A 12,362-nucleotide genomic window follows, 5' to 3' on the forward strand; every position below is an offset into this window, starting at 1 on the left:
ATATAAAATATATATATTAAGTTAAGATCAAAATGCAGTTAGCAATAAAATATTAAATTACATTTCAAATAAAAATGTTTAAAAACTCAACGAATTCGTTACGGGAAAATATTCTCAATCATATTCAAAATATTTAGGAAATATGATAGTAATTAGAATCTTATTTAATTCAAATAAAATTAAATACCATATATACGAGTATGTAACTAAACATTAGATTGCTCCGCATTATATCAAATTTTTAATAAAAAAATAAGAAATTGTGAAACAGATTCAAGCAGAATAAAATCGTTTGAAAAATGATTGTGTCACATTGAAAGGAAATAGGAAAATAAGCAAACAAATCCGTCCCTTTTTGTGCTAGTCACACATAAGATAGATTAAAGATTGATGGCTCAGTCAGGTATTTCAGCCATTTATGAGCTTTCGAAAAGCAATGCAGATATTATTACCACAGCTTAGATAAGCCGATTATGACCATAAATAATCGTTTATAAGAATAGAGACCATTTGTATTTATGTAGCTATATTTACGAAGCTGCCCCCCTCAAAACATTATTTTTGTGCTAATAATTTGCAATGCTGTTTTTCTAACAAATCCATTGGTATTTCACATTCCTTGTTGTTGTTGTTGTTGTTGCACCATGTTTATGCGGCACACTCCGAGTGTGTGTGTGTGTGTGTCGTAGTGTGTGTGAGTGCGCGCACATTGGGCCTGGTTGTAGAACGAAACGAATATGTTTAGGGTGTGGCTATGGCAAAGCATGCGAAGCTTATTTGTCAGTCCGTCTGTGTACATTAACTAATATTATGGCATAGCTTCTATATATGCATCTAACGACATCTAACGATTATGATTCGAGTGGCACTTGGCTTTGCACTCACACACACACGCATACACACACAGACGTAAGCACTGCGCACACTTTTGCAGCTGCTCAAATGTTTGGCTTACGCTTCACACACAAAAATATATATATTTGTTTTATTATATTCCGTTTGCTTGTTTACATTATCTGACGCACACACACACACTCACAAACACACACACCTCGGAGTCGAAAGTCAATTTAAACGCTTCACAATAGCGCGCCACTTTAATATTTAATTGAAATTTAATTCAAGTGCAAAGACGAAATTGCACGCAAAAATTTCATAGCATACTTTTTTAGCGCACCCAAAAAACGTTGCGACGTTTGTTTAAGCTTGGCAGCTGGCAGCAAACGCTGCTGATTTAGGGGCGTCTAAGGGCAAATAAATCTGTATTACGAAGCAGCATATTGTGCATAAAAGAAGAACACAAAAAAAAAAGCGAAGAAAGTAGCAAAAGTAGCAGCGAAAACAAAGTTGTCAGCATACACAATATTTTGGAGCACGATTGGATTATGGTATTGGGAAATATGTAGAAGGAAGCACTTTAAAACTGTGGCACACACACTAACACTAACACACACACACACATACCAAAGCATGTAGCAGCTTCCAATGGGAGCGGCTTTTAATTTTCGCCAATTTGTTTGTTGAATTTTCTTAGCTGATGCTTTATTGTTATGTTGCACAGCGAAGATAGAAGACACGAACACTGTGACAGTTTAGTCCTTTACTCGGACAACAACAACGCTCACACTATCAAACACACTAAGCACATACTTTGTGCTCCACTCCGAGATACGAACAATCTTTCTTCACTTTTTTGTATTTTTCTTTTTGTTGAGGGAGCCAAAACAACTGCGAACACGACACACAAACGCGACGTCCGTTCCGTCAAAACTGAATAAAATTTGCGTTGCGGCGTTGCCAAAAGCTTTTCGCCATATACTTACTCGTAAATCTCACAACAACACAAGCGTAGTTTTTCTTCTTTTTCTTTCTTTTGCTTTTTTTGTTGGTAGCCGTGCGTGTTGGAGCTTTCGGCAAAAGCAAGGCGCTGTGCCAGTTAGTGGCAAACAACGAGATGCGACTCAAAGCGCGAGACTCAAAATGCTGGCTATCTGCTTTTTTGACGTTTGCCTAGTGAAAGTGAGGCAGCTTCGGCTTGCAGCAGCAGCATCTTCTCTCTCTCTGTCTCTCTCTCAGAGCATCGACGCATGCGTTGGATTTCACAGCCTGGTTCTGACATTTCCGAGTGCGAGTGGAAACGCAGCGCTGCATATTACTCATACGCAACGTTGACAGCGCAGAACTTTAAGCGCTTACTTGTTGAGGCCCAGGCGGAAGTGCGAATGTAAATTCATGTAATTTACATTTAAATAAAGTTTAAATTAGCCGTATTTAAAATAAATACTTTAAAAATGTTTATAAGCCATCAATTTATTATGCTTTATTTTGCATTTAAATTGACTACTTTAGTAAGCATTTGTTTCACTTTGATAAGGATAAAGGCGGATATCCCTAGCATCCTTTTTGGCCACATTTATAACTCGTTGCAGCTTCAATGTTGCCGCAGCAACTTTTCCCCTTAAAGCTGCGCATCGCTTGTTGCTAAACCTTGTTGTTGATTGTTGAGAAAAAGTCGTTTGCCAATTGTTTTGGCACGTGGTCAACTGCACACACACACACACACACTCGCACACACACTTACAAGCCGGCAACATGTTGCTGAGTTTGCGTGGGCGACGCTAAATTGGCCACGTGTGAGGCAGCTCTACACACACACACACACACACACACACACACACACACACACGCAATGTAAGTATGTAACATTTGCTGTGCGTGTTTGTGTGCGTAAATTTGCTTTGTTTTGCATATTAGCACCTACAATTGTACATATGTATACACATCTATATATTATATAGAAATGTATGTAACATTACGCTTCATCTGACGCTGATTATGTTTATTATATGCCACTGACTGTGGTTTGTCCTGCTTCTGTCCTTGGTGGCAATTGTGAGCCTTGCGGCTTTGGTTTCTGCTGCCTGCTGCTTGCTACATGTTGCATTGTTTTTCATTAAATCAAAATGCCAACTGCCAACTTAAAGAAAAAGTCATACGCCTGTCAGTTCAAGTTGTACAATTTAATTTGCTAGCACTCGTCAAAAAAGGGCTACACATTGACCTATGACCAATATAAAAATAACTGACACAAACACACACACACACAACACTCACACATACATAACACACACACTCGCTCATATATGGAACAAACTGTATGGACATTCTGGCAGAGTTTCTATCAAACCAAAAAGCAGCTTAATAACATAATAGAATGAATTTTTGCAGAGAACTTTTATTCTACTTTTTGTATTTATACCCTGTAAGCATATATGCACACTAAAAGGGTGGCAACGAGCAAAAACTGAAGGTGTAACTTATATTTCGCCAAAAAAGAGTTCTAAAATCATAATTTTGAAAGTTTCGTCAAAAACATGAACATTTTGAAATTATTTGATTGAAATCCAAGTTCTTATTAATACGATAAAAACATCTTATACTCTTAAGACCGCAATCTTAAAAGATTAAAAATGATTGCATTATATTTTGTTGTTTTATTCGTTTTTGGTGTCTATGCGAATTATACTAGTTTGACTCTTAGTTGCTTTGCCTGATAATATGGTATATTGTGTACTCTATGGTATATTTTAAATACATAGTACAATATCGATATACCAAATATGATATATAGACCTCCGTATATTTCAGTATATATCATTTGGTATATTTGAGTATTTTGCGGAATATAACCTTCGGTATATTTTAGTATTTTGCAGTATATGCAAAAGTAAACCGCAAAATTTAATATCTTGCATATATCGCAAAATTCTAAAAATTCAAAGGATATATAACAGAAATAATACAATATTACAAAAGATATATTCGGTATATTGATATTGTACTATATTTTGCTATACTTTTGCTTTATGTAAAATGTGTAAAGGGTAGCTCAGAGTCGAACACACTTGACTGTAGCTTTCTAACCCGTTTAATATTTATATTTTATTATTTATTCAGCTATTCAACGTGACTTACTGTGGTATAAGCAAAAACAGTTAGATAAAAGCTTGAAGGAAATTTCAATTATTTCGAGAATTTTACTAAATTCAAAATCTAGTATTTTTGATTTAATTATGCGCATTTTTCAGATTAATGTTCATAGTTTTAATCATTTGATTTTAATGTGGTGTTCTTTTAAAAGCAAATTTTTTAGGATGCATGTTCAATATTTTAGTAAATGGTTTTTGTCAGTGTAAAAAATCGTTTCTTCTTAAATTTCAGATAAGATAACAACAATGTATGTTGTACAGGGTATATTCAGTGTGCGATCCTACCCCAGAAATGCGACGTATTCTTAAACATTGTTGTAGTTTGTTTTGTTCTCGTTTTTTTGTGCACACAGAAATCGAACGAAAAACATAAACGGCATGTGAGGTCAGCCCACTGAAGGGATAAATAACGAAATTTATGCCAGGAATCGGGCACGGTTTGAGTTTAATTGAATAGATGGATGGATGGATGGATGACAGGCAAGACTGAATGACTGACTGAGTGAGTGTGAGCGAGAGGGAGAGGGAGAGCGGAAGAAGAAGAATGGCGCGCCAGCTTTGCCAGCCCACATAGCCTTTCAGCTGGTAAAAATAATAAATAAGTACTTACACAAAGAGAAAGAGACAAAATGTGTATGTGTGTGTGTATGTGTGTGAGTTTGTTTGTTTGTGTTTGTGGAGCAGCAGCAGCAAGACAATCTAAATCACTTGCCCCAGGAGCCAATGAAGCTTTACTCTCTCTCTCTCTCTCTCTTCCCAACTCAGCCCCGATCAGGCGACTTATTGTTTTCAAATGGCTTTTGCTAAATGTGAAAAATTCGTGGTGTTCGATGATTGAATTTGTACAAATATTTATCTAGGACCAGCGCAGAAACAGAAATTTAATACAACTTATTAAGGCAAAAGTGCATGAATGATGCTGCTTTTCTCATCATACATAATTTATTCAACTTTTGGTGAGTGTAAAGTGTGAATATTCATTTATCATTCATTCAATACGTGTATTCAAGCAAGCAACGAAGCGAATGCCATTTGTCATTCTAACATTTGCTTCCGCTCTGGGAGAAATTATTCGAGTCGCGTTGTGTGTGTTTGTGTGTGTCAGTGTCACTTATATAGATTTCGATTTCAGTTAAAACCACTTTACAATTCAAACATGGATTCACCGTATCTCTTTATCCTGTTGCTCATAGCTTGGCTATTCCTGCTGCTCTACACCTGTAAGCGGCAATTGGATTTCTTTGCGCGCTCTCGTAAAATTTCCCATGTGAAGAGATTGCAGTATGAAATACGCAAGAATCTGAAGAGAGAGCAAGCGACTTTTCACACAGTCAGAGATTTGATGCATTCCAGCATGCTAAAGTCGAAAGAAGGTGTAAGTGAACTCATCGCAGAGGATGAGCTGCAGCTTCTACAGTTTCAGATCAATGCACAGCTCAAGAAACTCGAATATGCGCTCGAGTTTAATGCCATATGATGATTAAGTGTGTAATTCGGGGCGTATACTTGCTATAAATGGATTACATAGATACTCAAAGAAAAATTAAAAGTTATTTGGCTAGCAGATGAAATATAATATACACATATGTACTCAGAGAATTTGCCAATGGATGAAGTAACTAAGCGAAATCACCCGGGGCGTATACTTGCTATTGAAAATAAATTAGTGAAATTGAAAGACAAGTACAATTAACTGACTACATTATATTAAAATGTATTTGAATGAAAGATTACCCTTTCAACCATTTAATCAGATCTGTAAAATAACTTAGCTATGATATGATATGATATGATAGCTAGATAGATAGATATGATAGTTTTATCGTTGATCATTTAAGAAATGTGGCATGTGGGGCTTATACTCGTTATTGAAAATGAGTGAAATTAAAAGTCATTTGGCGCATTGTATATCTAAAAAAAAAAGTCTCCAACTGAACTAACTAACTAACTGAGAACTACGAAGTAATTAAGGAGACAGTTTAACAGTTTTAGGTTAGGTCATAAAAGAAATTTGCCATTAATGGCGTATACTTGATATTGCAAATAAATGAGAGAAATGAACTGGCTTTTAAGATACAAATCTGAGTATTTCAGTTTGCTATTGAAAGGTATTTGAATACAAGATTACCGATCCAAAAGAACAGTATGCTCTTAAACCTATAAATTTGACAGTTTCGGTTTTGATTGACAAAGTTTTGATTGTATAAATGAAATAAAAGTATGCAAATGGTTTAAGAGAACTACGAAGTAATTAACCTAAAGATTTGAGAGTTTCAATTTTTCTCATAAAATAAATGTGGCCTACATTGTGTGTACTTGATATTGTAAATAAATGATAGAATTTACAAGTTAATAAGCTTATTAAATATGTAAAGGAAAGGTCTTATAATAGTTGAGCTAGGAGCTTTCAAAATACAAATTTGAGTGTTTTAGTTTGCTATTGAAACAGAGCAGTCAGTCGGCTCTTAAACCATTTAATCTGATCTACGACTTTGTCAGTTTGAGTTTTGATTGCCATAGAAATAAGAAATGTGGAACGTATATTTGCTTTTGAAAATAAACAAATTAAATTCCAAGTTAAATAACTGACTAAATGTCTTAGGAGAACGTGAAAGCGCGGTTAAATTACGCGGTACTAAGATACAGAGAGTTTTAGGTTGTTATTGAAAATAAGTGAGCGAAATTAACAGGTTTTTGATATGTAAGTTTATCATCTCAAAAGAACAGTCTGTTCTTACACCGTTTAAGAGATCCACAAAGTAGCCAAGCTGTAGATTTAACATTTTCAGTTTGGTCATTAGAGAAGTTAGGAATGGAGGGCGTATACTTGATATTGAAATTTTATAAGTAAACTTAAAATCCGTTTATGAATATATACATATGTATATATTAAGATAACTATGAATTAATTTAGCTACAGTTCGCACAGTTTCATTTGTGATCACACGAGATATTTGGCGTATACTCGATATTGAGTCTGCTAAAGATTCTAAAAATAAATCGGAAATAAAGAACTTGTTCAAATTCAGCACAGCTCTTCAAAAATGAAATAAGAAGTAATTTTACTAGATAATTAAATATAAAAAGAGACCATTTATGGTTTAATACGAATAGAACTACGAAATACGTTTCAGTTTTAATAGCTTGATATTGCAGACCTCTTCGATCAAAGGACAAATGCAACGTATACTTAATATTGCAGTACTGATGAATTAAAAGTTCAAGCTACAGATTCCACAGTTTTATAACCATGAATAACTTAAACACAATTCAGAATAAATTAATATAAAAAATGCTTGCAAATATAAAAGAAATGAGAAAAGTTTCACTAATCTACTAATTGAACTGTTTCTGTTTTTATCATACTTAAATATATATATATATATCTTTCAGAAATCATTTGTTAAGTCACAACAATGCAACAGGAACGTAAAGTAGAATTCGAAAAGCCCCCACAAAAAAAGGGAGAGAGAGAGTGAGTGAAAGGCTTTTCCCCTTGAGTGAAGTGTTTTTGTTCTCAACGCTTCATAAAACCACGCGACCAGTTCTTAACCATGGGCTTTGGTTTATTCAGTTTCTCGATCTCATCCGCCTGCATTTGCTCCGATAACTTGCGCTGATTCTCACGAAACTGTGCAATCGGCTCCTGGAATTGATTGTAATAATGCAGGACTTCACGCACATCGTCCACATCGCTGCTGCCGAGCACACTCAGAAATGATATCAGATCGAATAAAGTGGTATCATCATCGTTGCCCGACCAACGGGGAATCGAGAACGTGTTTCCCGGATGCATTTGCGTCGAGTTCTTGTCCCAATCAACGACGACCACACGCTTGAGATCACGATTCAAATTATCCAAATTCTTGACGTGATGCCCGCCAACAAAATGCGTGGAATCTCGCACCAGACGATACATGATATAACCATGAGGATCGAGGGCGTCGAGCAGTGGAAACACAGTCATTCCCTGCTCAGCGGTGTACACAACGATTTCGAAATATTTGGAGCACTCGCGTAGAAAGACATCGACGCCGGGACGCTTCTTGAAACGCCAGCCCGTTTGATAGGTCCAATCCGGATGGATTAGCAGATCTTTGACCTCGAGTACCAGCGTGTAAGGTGGCTGTACGTATGGCTCCTGGAGCGGATCGGGCAGTAGCTTCTGGCTCGAAGGCTCTTGGATGAACCGTTGGAAATGATTAAAGGACTTGAACGTGCGTGCCAAATACTGTTGCATCGTTGGCAGTGCGCTAAACTCATCGATCATCTCGTTGCCCTGCTCATCGACGGTTGGCTTACCAAAGAAGTAGATAGCCCAAAATGAAAGGAGTACGCCTCCAATGCCAAAAAAGGCGAATCCAATTTTCATACGCTGCCAGGCGCGCTCCATTTCTTTCAGTTCTTCCTCCTCCTCTCGCTTGCGTCGCGCACGACTCTCCTCGTCATCCAACTCCATCGATGTTTGCGGAAATAGTTTTGACAATATCTGCGTCGATGTTTTCTCGCATGTCGAGTAATAACGATGAACGAAATACATCCGCTGTGGGCGAGCAATGTAACTGCTATAAATACTCGTACTCGTACTCCAATGGGGTATACTACTCGCCCCTCTTCTATCCTCTGTGCATTTGATGCCCGCCTGCGTGTTGAACATGACACTATTGATCATGGTTTGCCATAATCCCGATGTGAGCGTTCGAGATGTGTTTATTAACTTGCGGCTGAAGCGTGCGCCCCTATATAGCATACGCCCTATTGCGATTGGAGTCATTTGCTAAACTGCAACGTTTGTCTGCCGATTCAAATAAATAAGACTATTTTTCGATATTCAAATTAACGAAATGGCCACTAATAAATTTGACATTTTTGTATAATTCAACCGAGGATAATTTTACACATTTTTTGTGTAGCTTGCCCCAAAAACTAACAGCGGTGACAGGTAAATAACGATTGCTACAAAGTGTCTTCGTTTAATTTAAGTTAATCGCAGTTTCAAATACTACCGCGCTTAAAAAAAGCTGCCAACTCGACATTTACATTTTAGCCAAGCGCGCGCTGCCACGCTGCAAAGTGCATGAGTGTTGCCACATCGTTGAAAACAGTTATATGTGGTTGAATAATTTATGATGGAAAAGAATAAACATGAATAACAAAAAACGATGTAGCGAAAGGGTTTTTTAATGGTTTTAAAAACAATCTAAATTTTAAATTGTACAACGCAACACAATGAAAACATAACTGTTGCTATATAATTAAAAAAAATACCAGAAGTCTTTTTTGGTATATTTAACGCTGCTGTCACTCACCGAAATTTCTTCACAATTAGAACTATATAAATGCCGTTACTTATTATTAAATTTCACTTTTTCACAAATTATTGATTATATTTTGACAATTATTTACGCAGTACGACGAGGACAGTCGAATGCAAATTAAACTGTTTTAAAATCGTATAGATTTCGGTGAAAATGACGCCAAGATGATTGCAACTCCGCGCGTTTTTTGCAAACCATTGGAAATTTTATAATATTGCACTAAAACCGTAACTAGATGTTAATTTTAGATTTCTTTAATTGAATGTTAACACTCATTAAATGGATCACTTTTTGTAAATATAATGCCCGCAGTCAGCTAAAAATTAAATTTTTGTAATAACGACTACTTTACAATACGCACGCACTTCAAGAAAATCGATGTTTGTCATAAGCAATCGATATTTTAGGTATTGCAAAAAATGTGATATATCGATAGTGTCAACGATGATTCTCCACCTCTACAAACAACAAAGCACACATAACTGTGCAAATTTTTTTTGAAGCTGTTTTTAAACAATTCCTATTAAATCGTATTGTTACGTTGTCAGCATAGAAACTATATAAAATTTATTTTCAACTGCTAAGCATAATTTGTGTTGTGGTTAAGTTTAGCAAAAGAAGAAGAGAAAAGCCAAACAAAAGCTGGGGCAGGTTCAAAACAATTATTACGTTTTTTTTGTTTCGTTTGTGCCTCAGCCGCTCTGCTTAGAGAGTAAATTATGTCGCCACCTCGACACGGTGGATTTGGTGGCGGTGGCGGAGGTGGAAGTGGCGGCGGAGGTGGTACGTATTACTCAAGCTTACAAAAACAATAAATCGACACAATTTTCTTATTGAGCTCATCAATTATTACAGGACGTTCGGGCTTTGGGGGCTTTGGAGGCTTCGGTGGCTTTGGAGGCGGTGGTGGTGGTGGTGTAGGTGGAGGTGAGTGTCATGTTAATCTATAAAGCATATTTAACAAGCTGATAAAATATTTTAGTACGCTCGGGACGCATCGAGAGTCGTCAACGTCGCAGTGGCGGCCTAAATCGTGGAGCTGGTGCAGTGAACGATGACTTTAACAGTGAGTAATCTCATAACTCATTATCTACGGTTATCTAATCCATACTTGACCTTTTTAGGTTTGCACAATGTCAACTGGTCGGACATGCGATTGCAACCGTTTCAGCGCAACTTCTATCAGGAGCACCCGAAAACACGTAATCGACCACCACAGGAGGTGGAACGTTATCGTGGCCAGCATCAGATCACAGTGCGTGGTGCCGCGCCCAATCCCATACAGTATTTCGATGAGGCCTGCTTCCCGGACTATTGCATGCATGAGATACAACGTCAACGCTACGCAGAACCGACTCCAATTCAAGCCCAATCCTGGCCAATTGTGATCTCAGGCAACAATCTCGTGGGCATTGCCAAAACCGGTTCGGGCAAGACGCTGGCATTTATCTTGCCCGCCATCGTACACATCAACGGGCAGGAGCCGTTAAAGCGTGGCGATGGACCCATTGCTCTGGTGCTGGCGCCCACCCGAGAGCTGGCGCAACAAATCCAATCGGTGGCCAATGATTTCGGTTCCAATGCGTATGTGCGCAACACATGCATTTTTGGCGGTGCACCGCGTTCCAAGCAGGCCAACGATTTGGAACGTGGCGTACAGATTGTGATTGCCACTCCGGGACGTTTGTTGGATTTCTTGCAAGGAGGCACCACAAATCTGCGACGTTGCACTTACCTGGTGCTGGATGAAGCGGATCGCATGTTGGACATGGGCTTCGAGCCGCAGATACGTAAGATTCTTGGCCAAATACGACCCGATCGACAGATTCTAATGTGGAGCGCCACTTGGCCGAAGGAAGTGCGACAACTGGCTGAAGATTTCCTTGGCAACTATATGCAAGTGAGTGCTGATGTTTCCCTTTATATCGTAGAGATTTTAACTTATAATTCAACTCGTTCAATTAGATTAACATTGGCTCCTTGGAGCTGTCGGCTAATCACAATATACGTCAGTACGTGGAAGTTTGTGCAGAGCACGAAAAAGGCAGCAAATTGAAGGATCTGCTCTCACACATTTACGATCAGGCCAGGGAACCGGGCAAGATCATCATATTCGTTGCCACAAAGAAAAAGGTCGATGAACTGGCGCGATTTATCAATGCTTTTGGCGTTGGCGTCGGCTCCATTCATGGCGACAAATCGCAAATGGATCGCGACAATGTGCTCAACGATTTTCGCAGCGGACGTGCCAACATTTTGGTGGCCACAGATGTGGCAGCGCGTGGTCTTGATGTCGACGGGATTAAGTATGTTATCAATTTTGATTTTCCCCAATCTTCGGAGGATTACATTCATCGGATTGGACGCACAGGACGCAAGCATACGACTGGCACTTCCTATGCGTTCTTTACGCGAAAAAATGCCAAATGCGCGCGAGCTCTGATTGAGATACTGCGCGAAGCCAATCAGAATGTGAACCCTGAGTTGGAGTACATTGCCCGAGAATCCGGTGGAGGCGGCAGCAATGGACGTAGTCGTGGCGGTCGCGGTTCTGGGCGACATAATGGAGGAGGTGGTGGAGGTGGCGGTTTTAATTCGATGAACGGCAACAGCGGTGGCTCCAGATTTAATGGTTATGGCGGTTACGGCGGCAATCGTGGCAACCAATCATCAAACACAAACATGAATGGAATGCACGATCAGAGGCCAATGATGCGTTATGGTGGAGGCGGTGGCGGAGGCGGTGGCGGCTCCTTTGGTGGCAACAATGGTGGCTACTCCAACGGCGACAACAGATACTCGAATGCCGCACGCCATTAGAATTAATTAGTTTTCTGTTTGTTTTTTATTGTAGTGTATTATCAACTTTATAATTTGCATTCAACTTTTTTGTTTTACATGCCCATTTTTTTCGCCCATTTCGTATTTATTGTGACTGCAGTTGAATGCAGTTAAAAACAAAACAAAAAGATTCTCAAGCATTTGTGCAAAATGATATTACAAAGAAATAAAATAAACAATTTTATAAAGGTCCAAATGAAAGACAACAATGAAG

At 38.4% G+C, this 12,362-nt stretch overlaps 3 protein-coding genes across 4 annotated transcripts in view; 1 reads left to right on the forward strand and 2 right to left on the reverse strand.

The window, feature by feature from the left end:
• LOC132792389 (uro-adherence factor A) overlaps positions 1 to 1,716 on the reverse strand; it is a 75,770-nt gene extending 74,054 nt beyond the window's left edge. For both annotated transcript variants that reach the window (XR_009632999.1, XM_060801739.1), the window contains exon 1: positions 1,465 to 1,716. The gene's annotated coding sequence lies outside the window, so the exon portion shown is untranslated. The remainder of the gene's footprint in view (positions 1 to 1,464) is intronic.
• Positions 1,717 to 7,360: 5,644 nt separating this feature from the next.
• On the reverse strand, positions 7,361 to 8,919 carry LOC132792698 (mitochondrial import inner membrane translocase subunit TIM50-B). Its single transcript, XM_060802145.1, has one exon. The coding sequence runs from the start codon at positions 8,761 to 8,763 to the stop codon at positions 7,507 to 7,509; it is 1,257 nt and encodes a 418-aa protein (XP_060658128.1). The 5' UTR covers positions 8,764 to 8,919; the 3' UTR covers positions 7,361 to 7,506.
• An 832-nt stretch (positions 8,920 to 9,751) lies between these two features.
• Positions 9,752 to 12,351, forward strand: LOC132790043 (ATP-dependent RNA helicase p62-like). Its single transcript, XM_060798465.1, has 5 exons — positions 9,752 to 10,090; positions 10,163 to 10,234; positions 10,290 to 10,373; positions 10,432 to 11,207; positions 11,273 to 12,351. Exons 1-5 carry the CDS (start codon positions 10,027 to 10,029, stop codon positions 12,125 to 12,127), a joined length of 1,851 nt encoding a protein of 616 aa, XP_060654448.1. The 5' UTR covers positions 9,752 to 10,026; the 3' UTR covers positions 12,128 to 12,351.
• The last annotated feature ends 11 nt before the right edge of the window (positions 12,352 to 12,362 follow it).

Source organism: Drosophila nasuta, chromosome 3 (assembly GCF_023558535.2).
Source record: "Drosophila nasuta strain 15112-1781.00 chromosome 3, ASM2355853v1, whole genome shotgun sequence".
Classification (NCBI taxonomy): Eukaryota; Metazoa; Arthropoda; class Insecta; order Diptera; family Drosophilidae; genus Drosophila; species Drosophila nasuta.